The 17,500-nt window shown below is 47.9% G+C and overlaps 1 protein-coding gene across 6 annotated transcripts in view; it reads left to right on the forward strand.

The window, feature by feature from the left end:
* adamtsl3 (ADAMTS-like 3) overlaps positions 1-17,500 on the forward strand; it is a 189,339-nt gene that overhangs the window by 149,214 nt on the left and 22,625 nt on the right. For 3 of the 6 annotated variants that reach the window (XM_083759131.1, XM_083759134.1, XM_083759129.1), the window contains exons 19-28: positions 33-227; positions 3,529-3,682; positions 6,584-6,714; positions 8,264-8,371; positions 9,286-9,427; positions 10,056-10,547; positions 12,002-12,296; positions 13,337-13,464; positions 14,095-14,232; positions 15,042-15,290. In XM_083759131.1, the coding sequence (XP_083615257.1) occupies positions 33-227; positions 3,529-3,682; positions 6,584-6,714; positions 8,264-8,371; positions 9,286-9,427; positions 10,056-10,547; positions 12,002-12,296; positions 13,337-13,464; positions 14,095-14,232; positions 15,042-15,290 (2,032 nt within the window). The remainder of the gene's footprint in view (positions 1-32; positions 228-3,528; positions 3,683-6,583; positions 6,715-8,263; positions 8,372-9,285; positions 9,428-10,055; positions 10,548-12,001; positions 12,297-13,336; positions 13,465-14,094; positions 14,233-15,041; positions 15,291-17,500) is intronic. The other 3 variants (XM_083759132.1, XM_083759130.1, XM_083759133.1) reach the window with 3 other exon arrangements.

A 17,500-nucleotide genomic window follows, 5' to 3' on the forward strand; every position in this document is an offset into this window, starting at 1 on the left:
GAACAAACTCTCTCTCTCTCTCTCTCTCCCAGTGCTCCCAGTCGTGCAGTGGGGGGGTCCAGGTGCGTCAGGTGCACTGTAAACAGCTGCTGTCCACGGGGGCATACCAGAGGCTGCCACTGGGGGGCGACGGCGGGGGGCACTGCCAGGGGCACAGACCCCCAGCCCAGCGGGCCTGTGCCAACAGCGACTGTCTGCCCTTCATGGCCGGAGGAGAGTGGGGCAAGGTGAGTGGACCCAGAGGCTGGCAAAGGGAACGGAGGTATATACAGTATAGTGTTGTTAATTTTGACGACACATTTTGAGTTTAGTTTGAGTCATATAGTCTTTTGAATAAATTGCAATTTTGTTTTAAAGTCATATTTTAATCATCTTGAAAGGTTTTTAGTTTTTGTTGACTAAATATCATGAGATTTTAGTCGTCTAAATCTAGAGTCGATTGTGTCGACAAACAGTGTTACTAACGCGTTAAGGCTAAACCCCGACCACCAGAGTTGTGGCTCTCAAAGGTACCTTTCAGGCAAAGGTACCTACCAAAACCTGAGAGGAACAGACGAAATGGTAGGGACTGTATGTCGGCGGGCCTTGATGCATAGCGTCATGCTTTTACACTTGGTTGCATGCTTAAAATGGCAGATCTACACGCTCACAACGTGTTGCACTGCAACCACACATAAAATGACTGTCATTTACAGTAGTTCTACTGGATCTCTTCTCCACTAGTCCCTCCCTAAACATGTTAGTCTTTATTTGTTGACAAAATTGTCAATATACATAGTCTTAGTTTTTACTCATCATAGCTTAGTTTTTTTAATGTAATTTTTGTCTCCGGAAAAAGGTAGTTGCCGAACATGTTTAAGTCGATGAAATGAACTGTAAAGCTACAATATGCAGAATTTCTGCATTCACTATACTGTATTGCTCTCGGCTTTGGGAGGGGGAAAGAAAAGAAGGAAATAAACACATAAGACACGTTTGGCCCAAGTGGCCTTGGTCAGGTCAGTGATAGCCTTGGTCAGGTCAGTGATAGTAGCTGTCTCATGGTCAGGTCAGTGATAGTAGCTGTCTCATGGTCAGGTCAGTGATAGTAGCTGCCTCATGGTCAGGTCAATGATAGTAGCTGTCTCATGGCCTTGGTCAGGTCAGTGATAGTAGCTGTCTCATGGTCAGGTCAGTGATAGTAGCTGCCTCATGGCCTTGGACAGGTCAGTGATAGTAGCTGTCATGGTTAGGTCAGTGATAGTAGCTGCCTCATGGCCTTGGACAGGTCAGTGATAGTAGCTGTCATGGTTAGGTCAGTGATAGTAGCTGCCTCATGGCCTTGGACAGGTCAGTGATAGTAGCTGCCTCATGGCCTTGGTCAGGTCAGTGATAGTAGCTGCCTCATGGTCAGGTCAGTGATAGTAGCTGCCTCATGGCCTTGGACAGGTCAGTGATAGTAGCTGCCTCATGGCCTTGGACAGGTCAGTGATAGTAGCTGTCTCATGGTCAGGTCAGTGATAGTAGCTGTCTCATGGTCAGGTCAGTGATAGTAGCTGCGTCATGGTCAGGTCAGTGATAGTAGCTGCCTCATGGTCAGGTCAGTGATAGTAGCTGCCTCATGGTCAGGTCAGTGATAGTAGCTGCCTCTTGGCCTTGGACAGGTCAGTGATAGTAGCTGCCTCTTGGCCTTGGACAGGTCAGTGATAGTAGCTGCCTCTTGGCCTTGGTCAGGTCAGTGATAGTAGCTGTCTCATGGTCAGGTCAGTGATAGTAGCTGTCTCATGGCCTTGGTCAGGTCAGTGATAGTAGCTGCCTTGTGGCCGTGGTCAGGTCAGTGATAGTAGCTGTCTCATGGTCAGGTCAGTGATAGTAGCTGCCTCATGGTCAGGTCAGTGATAGTAGCTGCCTCATGGTCAGGTCAGTGATAGTAGCTGCCTCATGGCCTTGGTGAGGTCAGTGATAGTAGCTGTCTCATGGTCAGGTCAGTGATAGTAGCTGCCTTGTGGCCGTGGTCAGGTCAGTGATAGTAGCTGTCATGGTTAGGTCAGTGATAGTAGCTGCCTCATGGCCTTGGACAGGTCAGTGATAGTAGCTGCCTCATGGCCTTGGACAGGTCAGTGATAGTAGCTGCCTCATGGCCTTGGACAGGTCAGTGATAGTAGCTGCCTCTTGGCCTTGGACAGGTCAGTGATAGTAGCTTCCTCTTGGCCTTGGACAGGTCAGTGATAGTAGCTGCCTCATGGCCTTGGACAGGTCAGTGATAGTAGCTGCCTCATGGCCTTGGACAGGTCAGTGATAGTAGCTGCCTCATGGCCTTGGACAGGTCAGTGATAGTAGCTGCCTCATGGCCTTGGACAGGTCAGTGATAGTAGCTGCCTCTTGGCCTTGGACAGGTCAGTGATAGTAGCTCCCTTGGACAGGTCAGTGATAGTAGCTCCCTTGGTCAGGTCAGTGATAGTAGCTCCCTTGGACAGGTCAGTGATAGTACAGTAGCTGCCTCTTTGGACGCACCAAGACAAGACAACCACCAAAGACTCAGTATGTGGCCCTTAATTGGCATTTTCGTTTTTTCCCCTTGCCAAGAGCACCTCGGCTACACACGCAAACAAACAAACAAAATACATTCCTTCCAGTCGAGCACAGTTCTGGTTCCTTCTTGTATTTCATTCTGTCACAGTCTATAGGTCTAAACTGTAAACGCTGTTTAAATGAGTGCCAGCTGGGACATTTATCAGCAAACAAAATGTGAAACACATGTGAACTCGACCCGCGATGACAACTGTGAGATATTATTTTGCGTTTCCAGAACAATCGTTTGTATCGTTTATCGTGATTAAAATGCTCACAATAATCGTATATCATGAAGATTTAAATTTTTGGAGAACTTGCCATTAGGGGTGTATTTTGCTCCCGATCCGATTCCGATCATTTGATTTCTGCCGATATCGATTTTTCCCGATCCGATATTTATATTTTTTTACAACACAGCCTATGCCATATCACAATAGTACAATAACCAAAATCACAGACAATATCCAGTCTAATATCATGATTTGGATATAATATTGATACTAGGGATGTCCACGATCACGTTTCTTTTGCTCCCGATCCGATTCAGATCAGTTGAAAATGACGTTGATCGGCCCCCCGTTTCCGATCACTTGATCGGGTCGGGACAACCCTATACTTGTCTTACACTAGGAGGAATAAGCTTTGGTTGAGCTGCAAGTTCAGCACCACTTAAACCCTCTATACTTTTTAAACCTGTAAAGAGTACATTTGGTACGCTGTCGTTTCACTCTTTACAACATCCTTCGCTAAAAATAGCAGATCTACTGAAGTTTTTGAACTCAATTATTTGATTCTGGGGGGTCCCTGAATTTTTCAGATGGGGGTCGGTGGCCAATTACATAGCCTATAATTGTGGGGGTCGTTGACATGAAATAGTTTAAGCACCTACTGACATAGAAACATAGGTTTTTCAGAAATAAATTGTAGAATCTGTTTCTCAGGTCTAATCTGTCATTCTGGTATTCTGGTCCCCAGTGCTCGGTGTCGTGTGGTCTGGGGGTGCAGCGCAGAGAGCCAGCGTGTCGCAGGCTGACAGCCTTGGGCCACCAGGTGACGCTGTCCAGGGGGAACTGTGAGGGGCTGCCTTCCCCCCCTCTCGTACGCACCTGTCGCATGATGGCCTGCCCCAGTAAGAAACCACGCACGCACACACACACACACACGCACGCACCAAGGACCCCCTCACTCCATACTCCCACAGCACCTCCCGGGGGACCCCTCATATGCCTTCTCCAAATCCACAAAACACATCTTCTTGTCCAGGATCTCTAATCTGGTCAGTTGTGATCATGATCACTTAAGTGGTCATGGAAACAAGATTTATCTTTTGGGTGAATTAAATTGCATTCGCGGGACACGTTACGTAGCCAATTTCACACATCCTGTCTTCCGTTTCCGAGTGAACGGCTTTAAAAAGAAAAAGACGTTTCTTTCATTGACTCACATTGGTGGCGTTTCTCGAGTTCGAATTCAGCCACTAGATGGCAGTGATGGCGGTGAATGAGTTAAACATCTCAAATGGTTTACCTTTAATCTAGTTTTGGCCGACTAAATATACAATTTTAGTCGACAAAATCTACAGTTAATTTTGTCGACAATTTGTTTTTGGCAGGCGTCGTAATGTCTGATTTTACATTTGGTTGCATGCTGAAAATAGCCGATCGGACACGCACACGCACACACACACACACACACACACACACACACACACACACACACACACACACACACACACACACACAAATACACACAGGCAATCACACACACACACACACAGGCAATCACACACATTCAGCACACCACGCATCCTTTCTCTCCCACAGTTTGCGTGCAGATGTACAGCTTGTGTTATCTGATGGGAGTGTTCAGTAAAGGGACCCCAGACACGCCAGATCGCTAACTCATCAAACATTCTCAGAGAACAGGCTGTGCGTGAGAGTATAAGAACTAGAATGTATATGTGTGTGTCTGGAAAGTGATTACCCATGGGGCTGTGAGCAATGTATACACACCCGTACCCTACAGCTGTGTGTGTGTGTGTGTGTGTGTGTGTGTGTGTGTGTGTGTGTGTGTGTGTGTGTGTGTGTGTGTGTGTGTGTGTGTGTGTGTGTGTGTGTGTGTGTGTGTGACAGCCCTAGTGATTGGTAGAACAGTATGAAAGACATCCCTGGTGATTGGTGGTACAGACGCTTATAGAGCTTTAAATATTGAGTTCAAGAGTTAAATTATTGTTAAATATCTGCATTAACTAACTTTGCATTACCATTAACTTACTTAAATGGTAAATGGTGCATTTATATATTGCCTTTATCCAAGGCGATTTACATAGATTGTGCATTACATTCACCCATTCACACCGATGGCGGCGGAAACCATGTAAGGCACCACATCAGGAGCAATTAGGGGTTCAGAGTCTTGCTCAAGGACACTTCCGCTAACTCTGGGGGAGCCCGGGTTCGAACTGGCAACCTTGCAGTTGCCATCCAGCCTACCCCTGAGCCACCTAACCTGAGCCACTTAACCCAGAGTTGGTGTCAAAGTGTCCTTGAGCAACAAGGGCACGACAACCTTGGCCTTCAGATGGGTTCAGGACAGACTATAGGTTTGTTTGTTTGTTTGTTTGTTTGTCATGTTTATTTCGAATATGCCAATACAGAAACAATTCATTCCATTCCAGAAAGGAAAAAGGAAAAAAAAAAAAAAAAAAAAAAAAACACAGGTCTCATTGAAAATGAATTACTGGGCGTGTTAAATCGCTGCCCGTTGTGAAATGACCTTATGAATTAATAATGAGTTGAGGACAGCGGGAAGAGACCCTGGCCTTTGTCCTATACTGTATGTCCCCCCAGAGCTCACCCATGCACCCACTCACCCAGGACACACACCCATGCACCCACCCACCCAGGACACCCACCCAGGATTGGATAGTGGTGGGGGGGAAAACGCTGATAAAGGGAGTTTTACCGCCTCACTATACTTGATGAGATGAGATGTGAGCCTTCACGTACCGTCCCTCTCATGCCTCGGGTTTATTAGTATACACTTCCCCAAAGAAATGTTTAACGTCCTTTTCTCTTCTGAGAGGGGGTGGGGGAGTGGGGGGGAGGTCAAGTCGAGGATCACGGAGCGTCCCATCTTCTTATCACCACACCCGTCACGTCATTCTTCAAGGCTGTTCCCTAGTCTAGCCCATTTAGACCTGAGGACGTGTCTGTGTGTGTCACCTTATAGCTTTTAACCATTACTCTTTAAGCTTTAGCTTTAAAAATAGCAGATCTACAAGCTTGTAGAGCGGCACTGTTTTCAGATGGGGGTCCGCGGCCAATTACATAACATTTTCAGTGTCCTTAACATGAAATAGTTTGAGAACCACTGGCATAGAAACGTGAGGTTTTTCAGAAAACTGTCATGAGGCATTTTTTTATAGAATCTTATCTCAGGTCTTAACGGTCTAGTCTAGATGATCTTATCAGCGTTAACGATGGATGTCAGATCTACCCTGTCTGGACCTCAAGGCTGTTCCAAGGCTAGAGGCGGGAGTGTTTTTATGTGTTCTCATTAATGGTGGAAAGTAACTAAGTAACCAGTCCTGTTCTTAATAGGTTATTGAATGAATCAATTAATTCAGTAATTAAATGAAGTAATTGTGTTACTGTCCACCTCTACCACCTCACTCCAGACTTGTGTGAAGAAAAAGTTAGGCATTACCACTTATATCTGTTCCTTCAACACAACGTTGCTTTCGACACAACGTCAAAAAACGAAAATTTTAAAAATCCAATGGCAGTCTCTCAGTCAAATTTGGTCACATATATTCTTTCAGAGTTTAACTCAAATCTTTGCTTCTGGGGAGGTCCCTGGAACAACATATTGTCAGATGGCGGTCGGCGGCCAATTACACCATTAATCTTGGCATAATCTTGACATAAAAATGTTTGAGAACGAACAAATGTTTGTAGAATCCTCCTCAGGTCTAAATGGGTTCATGTATTCAAGAGACCCCCCCCCCCTCTTGTTTTTGTCTCACCAGAGCACAAGAAGGACGTGAGACCCAAAGAGACGTGGAGGGAGAAGTCTCCCGCCGTGCCAGACGTCTCAAACCAGGTCAAGCAGCCGGCCGCGAGACACCCGCCGCTGAAGGACAGGAGCTATGAGGAGCAGGTGAAGAGGGCAGCCTGTGGCCACTCATTGACCTCACCATTTCATACCATATCCACACCAGTGTTGTTCTCCCCTTTCATACCATATCCATACCAGTGTTGTTTTCATTGACCTCCACTTTCATACCATATCCATACCAGAGTTGTTTTCCTCAACTAATTCTAAGACAAAAAAATAGAAATTTGCTACCAAAAACAACACTGATCCATACCTTTTGTTGATTGAATAGTTTATTAGACAGAGGGCTCTATTTTTGTCCATGCTAAACACCTTATCCCGAAACTACTTTGTCTTTTTTATGTTTTTACTATTCTGAAAATAGTAATCTACAAACTCACAACCTGGCGATCGGCTAGTTGAACCATTCAAAATAGTAAAAAAAAAAAAAAGTCAAAGAAGTTTACGGATAAGGCGTTTAGCATGGACGTAAATCGAGCCCAGAATGTATAAACAGCAACAGAGTACAGTCAAACACTCAGCCCAAAAGGCATAGCACCAAAACAATTCCTTGCGGTCTCATCTGCATCTCCATAGACGTAGAAAGGTAGACGCCTCCTTCGGCTTTGAGGCATCGGTATCTCCATAGACATAGAAAGGTAGACCCTCCTTCGGCTCTGGGCCGTCTGTATCTCCATAGACAAATAATGGTAGACGCCTCCTTCGGCTTTGAGGCATCGGTATCTCCACAGACATAGAAAGGTAGACGCCTCCTTCGGCTCTGGGCGGTCTGTATCTCCACAGACATAGAAAGGTAGACGCCTCCTTCGGCTCTGGGGCGTCTGTATCTCCACAGACATAGAAAGGTAGACGCCTCCTTCAGCTCTGGGGCGTCTGTATCTCCACAGACATAGAAAGGTAGACCCCTCCTTCGGCTCTGGGGCGTCTGTATCTCCACAGACATAGAAAGGTAGACCCCTCCTTCGGCTCTGGGCCGTCTGTATCTCCATAGACATAGATAGGTAGACCCCTCCTTCGGCTCTGGGGCGTCTGTATCTCCACAGACATAGAAAGGTAGACGCCTCCTTCAGCTCTGGGGCGTCTGTATCTCCACAGACATAGAAAGGTAGACCCCTCCTTCGGCTCTGGGGCGTCTGTATCTCCACAGACATAGAAAGGTAGACTCCTCCTTCGGCTCTGGGCCGTCTGTATCTCCATAGACATAGATAGGTAGACACTTCCTTCGGCTCTGGAGCGAATGCTCTCAGGTGAGGGCAAACTTCTGCGTTGGCGCCAAGGAAAGTAATGAAAGGAAGGGACGTGGGTGAGTCACATGACTGGACGCCAGGGATGTGCCATATAACGTCGCACTTCTGACCTTAGTGCGACATCATGTCGAATAAGGCTTCATAATATGCTTGGCAGTGGAGTTAAATGTTTCATGACATTCATTTTCACTTATTTTTATTTTTAATTTACTTGTATATACATACTATACTGAATGTTCTTTTTTTGGGTTACATTTGAGCTCTGAAAACCGAAGAATTACAAAAATGTCACCAGACCTTAAAACCATTAAAAATATTGTGTTTTTTTTCTCCCACCCCTGCAGGTGAAGCGATGTCCGTGGCTCGTGTCTCTCCACCGCATCTATGTCCAGACACGTCCGGAGAAACGCCTCCACCTCACCGTGGGCGGCCACGCCTATCTCCTGCCCCAGGTTAGACACGCCTATCTCCTGGCCCAGGTTAGACACGCCTATCTCCTGGCCCAGGTTAGACACGCCTATCTCCTGGCCCAGGTTAGACACGCCTATCTCCTGCCCCAGGTTAGACACGCCTATCTCCTGACCCAGGTTAGAATAGCTTGGGATGGGGTAACGGTGGCACAGTCACAGTCACATGTTACAGACCTTTAGTGTGAGCCAGTGACTGGAGCGTGTTCTATATGTTACAGACCTTTAGTGTGAGCCAGTGACTGGAGCGTGTCCTATATGTTACAGACCTTTAGTGTGAGTCAGTGACTGGAGCGTGTCCTATATGTTACAGACCTTTAGTGTGAGTCAGTGACTGGAGCGTGTCCTATATGTTACAGACCTTTAGTGTGAGTCAGTGACTGGAGCGTGTTCTATATGTTACAGACCTTTAGTGTGAGTCAGTGACTGGAGCGTGTTCTATATGTTACAGACCTTTAGTGTGAGTCAGTGACTGGAGCGTGTCCTATATGTTACAGACCTCTAGTGTGAGTCAGTGACTGGAGCGTGTTCTATATGTTACAGACCTTTAGTGTGAGTCAGTGACTGGAGCGTGTTCTATATGTTACAGACCTTTAGTGTGAGCCAGTGACTGGAGCGTGTCCTATATGTTACAGACCTTTAGTGTGAGTCAGTGACTGGAGCGTGTCCTATATGTTACAGACCTTTAGTGTGAGCCAGTGACTGGAGCGTGTCCTATAATTATGTTACAGGGTTCCAATCCAGCAGAGCTTTAATATACAACGGTAAACTTCCATCAATAGAGCACCGAAGTCTGAAGTCAATATCGGTAGAGGGTGCAAATCCACGGGTTCATGTACTTTTTATTTGCATTGTAAAATGTCTTTTCGTTAGATTTTCGTTTACCTCCCCCCCCTCAGACCTCCCTGGTCATCAGATGTCCTGTCAGGAAGTTCCCCAAGTCCTACATCCGCTGGCTCAAAGATGGTCGCCCGCTGCCCAGCTCCAAGCACCTGGGCGTCACCAAGTCTGGCTCCCTGAAGATCCACCTTCTAGGGGCAGGTGATTCTCCAGTTAGGGATCATGGGACCATATGACAATGACATGTTACGATTGTTGTGGCAAATATAATTGCGATTAACGATAATATTATGACCGCCAGGATTAATTAATCTATTTTCCATGCATTGCCATGGTTTTTCCCCTTTCAACCATTATTTTGAAGAGCCAAATATCCGTAACCGGGTGTTACGATGACATACTGCTGTGTGTGGTCTGGTGTCTTGACAGGTTGTGGTTCTCTCACTCGGTGCAGAAAAAACCCGACCGCGAGTATAACAGCGCCTGCTGTCGGCCGTTGAAAAACCTTGTTTTCACCAGAAACGACATTCATTGCACCGATTAGGAGTACAGGCCATTGAAAGCAGCACATAGAGTGCAAGTGGATGCGCGCGCATCTTCAAAATGGCCGCGGCCACTGTCCCACTTAGCTGTGATGCTAACGAGAGAGAGATACCGATGCGATTTGATCAAAACATGGATTAAATAATATAAATCCTAGAAAGAACTTGTAGATCCACTATCTTAGAAGTAGCGTTTATATTGTAACTTTTTATTTATTTATTTGCCACCCCCATACCGTATATATTCCTTTCTGAAAACCCCGCGGCTCTGCTCCTCTCCTCGACAGGTGACATCGGAGTGTACGAGTGCATCGCCGGGCCCGCCTCGGACATCTTCACCCTCCAGCTGATCGGCGTGAGCGCGGCGGTGGCGGGCCACAACAACAACAACAGGGTGGCGACCGCCGGTGGGGGGCGCTCCCCGCAGCCGGCACAGCCGCAATCTACCACCGACGGCCCGACTCCTCCACCCGGTCGAGAGGAGGGGGGCGACACGACGACCACGATGCCTCGATGCCACAGCCACCGCGTGGCGACGTCGCTGCAGCAGCCGCTCAGCGTGTCTTTGCTGCCGCCCCCCAGTGGCCGGGAGGCGGCAGCGGTATTGCAGCCCAGGCTGGAGGAGAGGCTGGTGAACGTCACTCTGCGGGCCGACAGAGGAGAGATGGGTCAGGATGCGGCCGCACAGCTCATCTCCAACCTCCTCCTCGCCCACATGGCTGCCGCCCAGCGCTGGAGCAGCAGCGCGCCCACCCGGGAGGAGACGGGACGGGCTGAGGGTAATGCTCGGTTCTTAAACTTGTTTGTCCTTAACATGTGGACTACAAGCAGGGGGTTCCCAAAGTAGGGTCCTTGAGGGAGTTCCAGGGGGTCCCCCAGATAAATGATAGTTTGGAACCAAATGAACCCTTATGGGTCTGTAACTCTGAGAGTGTACAAATTAACTCTCAGAGTTCATTTTACAGTGATTTTACAATATAAATTGGAGGTCCCAGAGATATAAATGCCATTAAAAGGGGGGCCCGTAGACCGTAGTCAAACTGGGGGGTCCTTGAAATTAAACAGGTTGAGAATAACTGGAGGCATATCTTTTCAAATGGGGGTCCACGGGATAATTAGTGTCAATTTGGGGGTCCTTGACATGAAAAGGTTTGGAAACCACTGGACTAGAGAAGCACTAGCCTGGTTTCCAGCCTGATTCACTGTGTTCCGTCTTTTTTGTCACAAGTCTCTGTAATGTTTATGTTCCATTACTATTACTAAAAACAATCTAAAATAAAGGGATTTAAGATAGATAGATAGATAGATAGATAGATAGATAGATACTTTATTTGTCCTTTCGGAAATTTGTTTTGTCATCAGGATATACATAAAACATGCAAACAAACAGATCACACAGTACATAGACAATAAAGAAACAGTGCCAACAGAAGGCCACCAGTCATAGTTCCAAGAGGCATCACATCACACCTTATGCACGGAACTGAGATGGGGCCTGCTTGTTCATAAGCCCTATACTTATGGGAACAAACGATCTTGAGGCCCTAGCTTTTTTTTTCCTTTAAGATCATTAAAGCTGGGCTGTTGCCTGAGTCCAGTGCATTCTGCCAACTTCCAGTCCAGGACTTGGTCACTGTTCTCTATGCTCTGTGGTGCAGGTTGGAAAAAAACAATACAAGATACGCCAAACACCAGTTTGACATATTGATGCGCACTGGGCAGCTATTGCTGTTGTCCTGCAATGTCCCATTATCATTCACTAAACTCACCCCACACAGCGACTGCTGTTGTCCTGCGACGTCCTCTTATCATTCACTAAACTCACCCCACACAGCTACTGCTGTTGTCCTGCGACGTCCCCTTATCATTCACTAAGCTTTCACCCCACACAGCTACTGCTGTTGTCCTCCGACGTCCCCTTATCATTCACTAAACTTTCACCCAACACAGCCGGCATGTTTTTTTGTACTACTGAATCTGACATAGTGGACTACTAAATCAAATTAGTACTTAAGTTTGTACCATTTTTTTTTCTCTCGAGTCTCGAACTGGCACAACTCATTTTATCAACAGTGAGAAAAGCAGTCAAACAAGACAGGAGACTTTCCAGACTGAGTAGCGACAAAGTGACAAAACCAATTTGCGAATCAGGATGGAAACCAGGCTATAGATAAAGAACCACCACTATGCCCTGTTGTTGTTCTTCTGGACATGCCCTTGATCTCTCCGACAGGCAGGCTGTCCAACTGGTCCGAGCGCTCCGCAGAGCGCCCCGTGGGCGTTCCTGTGATGGTCAGACAGAAGACAGAGCGCCCTGCGGGCGTTCCCGCGATCGTCAGACCGAAGCAGCAGCAGCTGCGGTGGCCGGTGACTTTGGCCTTCCAGAGGAACATCAACGTCACCGCGGGACACGACGCCTTCCTCACCAACGCCACGCGCTCCCTCACCCTGCTCTGTCCCGCGGAGGGGGTCCCACGGCCCACCGCCCGCTGGACCAAAGACGGAGCTCCACTGAAGCGCACCGCCAGGTATAGCGTTCTCAAATTCTGCCCGAATGTATGCTAATTAGACACAAATCACACCCGTGTGAACTGAGCGGTGCAACTATATACTTTTATTGTGAGTTACTGTACTGTATACTGTATGGTACGGTACGGTACACTGACAGCCCCCCCCCCCCAGGAGGGATGATATAGGACCATGAGTGTCTATTTCAAACAAAGTGTTTTTTGACTGGGGGGGGGGGGGGGGGGGGGGTCATATTTTGACAGGAGGAATTGCCTGTCATAATTGTATTAGGATGTATTAGGATGTTGATATTCATTCATCAGCCAACACTCCCTGCTGACAGGTAGTACAACATTTTGGTTTTAAGATGCTATTCATTTTGTATTCATCCTTAGGACCCCAAATCACACCTTGGAAAGCATGAGTGTCTATTTCAAACAAAGTGTTTTTTGACTGCGGGGTCATATTTTGACCCCCCTGTATTAGGATGTATTAGGATGTTGATATTCATTCATTCAGAGAGGACGTATAGGGCCTTAGTCCTACTCCTCCTCCCAGCCAACACTCCCCACTGACAGGTAGTTACCCCCCCCCCCCCCCTTTTGATTTACATCAAAAGGGCATGTGAGCTCAAACCCACAATTCAACATTTTGGTTTTAAGATGCTAGCTGATATTCATTTTGTATTCATCCTTAGGACCCCAAATCACACCTTGGAAAGCATGAGTGTCTATTTCAAACAAAGTGCTTTTTGACTGTGGGGTCATATTTTGCCTGTCATCATTTATGTATTAGGATGTTGATATTCATTCATCATCCAACACTCCCCACTGACAGGTAGTACCCCCCCCCCCCCCCCCCAGAGAGGACGTATAGGGCCTTAGTCCTACTCCTCCCAGCCAACACTCCCCAATGACAGTTACCCCCCCCCCCCCCCCCAGGAAAGATGATATAGGGCCATGAGTGTCTATTTGAAGTTTTTTTTGACTGGGGTGTCATATTTTGACAGCCCTGTGGTGTAACAGCAACACATGTCATATTGTTCATATTGTCTCTGTAGGGTGTGGTGGGACAGCCAGGGGGCGCTGCACATCTCGTGGCCAACGGCGTCGGACCGCGGTGCGTACCGCTGCACTGCCACCAATGCACACGGCTCTGACAGCGCCACATCTCACATACTGCTGGCTGGTGGGTGTCATTTTGTTTCTTCTCGTAATCTGCATTCATTTTTCAGTCTTTTTTTAATACATTTGAATTTAGTTTCAGTCATTTAAATACATTAAGATTTTAGTAATCTGAAAAGTATTCGGGTCGCAGGGGGCAACAGCTCCACCAGAGAGCTCCAGACGTCCCTCTCCAGAGCAACATTAGTGACTTCCTCCTGGGGGATCCCGAGACGTTCTAAGGCCAGTGAGTCGATGTGTTTCCTCCAACTGCGCCTTGGTCTGCCCCGGGGTCTCCTCCCAGTGGGACGTGCCTCGAGGACCTCCCTAGGGAGACGCCCGAGAGGCATCCTAACCACACTAATCACACTTGCATGCTGAAAATAGCCGATCTACAAGCTGCGACGCAGAGTGTACAAATAGAACCAAACGTACCCTAACGGGTCCGTTTGGTTCCATTTGTACACTCTCAGAGATAAATCAACTCAATGCCGGGTCTGTAGACTATTATGCATGTCAAACTGGGGGTCCTTGAAATGAAACAGGTTGAGAATCACTGGTCTCTGGATATTTTCTAATGGGGGTTAATACTTCCCATACTAAAAGTTTGGGAACCACTGTTCTAAGGCATATATGTATGTGAATCCCCGTGCAGAACCACCCTCCATCGCGGTGTCGTGGAGGAACGTGTCGGACCGCGGCGTGGCAGCCGGCCGGACCCTCAGGGCTGTAGTGGGAGGCCAGGTCAGCGTCCGCCCTGGAGCCAGCCTCACTCTGGACTGTCCTGTCACTGGTAGGTCACTGACCCGTCCCTAAACCTAGCCCTGGAGTCAGCCTCACCCTGGACTGTCCTGTCACTGGTAGGTCACTGACCTGTCTCTAACCCTAGCCCTGGAGCCAGCCTCACTCTGGACTGTCCTGTCACTGGTAGGTCACTGACCTGTCTCTAACCCTAGCCCTGGAGCCAGCCTCACTCTGGACTGTCCTGTCACTGGTAGGTCACTGACCCGTCCCTAACCCTAGCCCTGGAGCCAGCCTCACTCTGGACTGTCCTGTCACTGGTAGGTCACTGACCCGTCCCTAACCCTAGCCCTGGAGCCAGCCTCACCCTGGACTGTCCTGTCACTGGTAGGTCACTGACCCGTCCCTAACCCTAGCCCTGGAGCCAGCCTCACCCTGGACTGTCCTGTCACTGGTAGGTCACTGACCACAGTGACCAGTGGCGTCTCTGAAAATCCTAGTGGCTCTGTTTGGCCCCTAGCTATTCCACTGAGGTTAAAGCGGTTCGGTTATTTTTTCTCTGCTTAATATTGAACCAGTTCAGAGCGTTTCCACTGATAATGAACTGGTTCAGAACCCTGAAACCAATTCTGGTTTCCAAACTGGTTTCCAAACAATTTGGAACCAAAGTTTGGGTGGACAGAGTTCCAGGACCAGCTGGCTGAGGGGGCATCTCTCTATAGAGTGTCTTGTTAAGCAGTGCATCTGGGTCACTTTCTTTTATGTGGTGTATGTGTATGTGTATGTGTGTGTGTGTGTGTGTGTGTGTGTGTGTGTGTGTGTGTGTGTGTGTGTGTGAGTGTGTGCGTGTGCGTTTTGCAGGTGTTCCCCAGCCCACGGTGTCTTGGCAGAGGAGGGACGGTCACGGCGGGTTGGATGTCCAACGCTCCGTCGCTCTGCCGTCGGGCTCTCTGTGGCTGCCCAACGTCACCCTGCAGGACCGCGGCAGCTACGCCTGCACCGCCAGCAACCCCATAGGGAGGTCCACCGCCTCCACCACCCTGCATTTACACAGTATGGGCAGCAACCCCATAGGGAGGTCCACCGCCTCCACCACCCTGCACATACACGGTATGGGCATGTCCTCCCCGTTCTCCCCGCAATGTAGGGCCCGATAGCATTCTAGTTCACTCTGCCTCTTTACAGTCAGATAATTTTTCTTTTTTGAGTGGTGCTAGCCACTCCTACAGACAGCAATGTGTCGTCGTCCCCCCCGTCCACCCCCATACATTGGTACCACATACTAACAGTCCGACATATGCGTGGCTTGTTGAGACTCACCTCACGTGGCTCCCGGCATGCTTAGCCAGTTAACACTTTTTATGTTTTATGTAAGGACGTGTATACATGTTCTGGGAACATATAAGGCGTTTTTTTTGATCAACCTGAAAATGTAGACGACATGTTCGCCACCAAGTCGACTCTAATACAAGAGTTGCGATATTGAGGGGGGCAGAAAACTACTTCCAGTTGTCCCCATTCGTTGTCCCCTTTCAATAAATGTCTATGTAGAAGAGTCGCCATTGGACTGAAGCCCCATGAAGTGAACGGAGTTTGCGTAACTCTGGCTCTGGTCGACTCCAGGCAGGGTTGCCAAGTCCGCTTATTTCCAGCAAAACTTGGATTGTTTTTTTTCCACAGTTGCTTGCCTGGTTTTTGGAGGTTGGTTCGCTTATACTTCTGTCACGACAGTTGCCAACACTGGCAACCATATTACTCTGCTGGCAACAACCTTGTGATTGGCTGTCTGTCTGAGAGAGTAAAGACTCGCAGTAACACTCACGGCTTGACGGGGAAGGAGTCTGGACTCGCAGTAACACTCACGGCACTGCATACATGTGACTAAAATAATAATCATACTAATATGGGGGGGGGGGGGGGGGGGGACACAACGGAGACAGCGCACGCAAACGGCCGCGAAGCGCGAGGTTGTGACACACAAACATAAACGTTACTAATAAAACAATAATCATACTAATATTGGGGGGAGAACACAACAGAGACAGCGCTTCTTTCACCTGATCATTATATCACTATGTGATTAATTCTTGTTTTTCGCTCAAACGTCGTCAAACTCAGTAACCTGTCAGGTGAAAAGAAGCGGCCTGCTTTGAAGGAAACATGAGCTCAGTTCTGGGCTCTCCCCAGGTTGGCAGAGGGAGAGTAACGCCCAGGATTACAGCTTTAGGCAATTGGCACCGGGCGAAGATGGGTTACAAAATTGTGGGATAAAAGTCTCTCTCTCTCTCTCTCTCTCTCACGCGCACACACGTACACAAGCATGCAGACTGTAGCCTATAGCAGGGGTCCCTGGAAGTATTGCAGGTGGTCTCTGACCATTCATTTAGTAATGTAGGATTTGTTGATTTTTAATAATGTCATTCCTCTAGTTGAGAAACAGTGAACTGAATGACCCGGTGACCTATGATGACCGTCCATGTAGTCATTTTACTCACAAGTTGGAGGTCATTAAATTCAACAGAAAAAGGGAGTAAGAATCTCAAGAGGGGGCAGTGCAGCGGATTGTCTGGTTGAGTCCTTATTATTAGGACACTATTAGTAGTCAGTGGACAATTGGTTGAGAAACAGTGGGATGTATACACATGGGATAGCTAGTGTTACAAAAGCATTAATCTTAGCCCATATCCCCACTCAACGCAACAGTGGTCCCCATGTTGACTCTAATAGGGGATTCACACTGAGACGGACTAAATCCGTTTCATTGGAACCGTTTCCGAATACGGTTGCCTGGTCCCCGATGGCCATGATTCACATTGCCCGAGATTCAACAGCGCACCCGGGTACACTTGCATAACACACTTTAATCCTCCAGATGGCGGTTTGCTTGATGGCTGGCGTGCCCGGACACTGACCATCAACTCTGCGACATTGTCTCAAATAAATCCAGACACACTGAATTGCATTGCCTCTTTGGCTTTTTGCCGTTATACTACTTCACTGTCAGCCTGCCTGTTATTCACTGTGTCAGTCAGTTCTGTGCTCCAGTGTATTAGTTTGCTATGGATTCTACTTCAGCATTATTATTATTTAGTTTTACTTTGGAAACTGTGCCAAGCAAAGCCCAAGAGCCACGTGTAGTCCGCAGAATAAGATCAGCGCATACTGCGGTGCTGTGCGTATACGCAGATTCAACAGGAGACGGGCGGCGTTGAGAAATGCGCTGGTGTTACGCGTCGTGCAGCGGCTGTGGTTTTTTTTGTTGAGGCTTGGCTCGTCGACTAGAGATTATGTCACGTTCTTTAAAAAAAAACAGTCCTCTT

The sequence above is a fragment of the Protomyctophum parallelum genome, assembly GCF_964188405.1.
Source record: "Protomyctophum parallelum genome assembly, chromosome: 2".
NCBI lineage: Eukaryota > Metazoa > Chordata > Actinopteri > Myctophiformes > Myctophidae > Protomyctophum > Protomyctophum parallelum.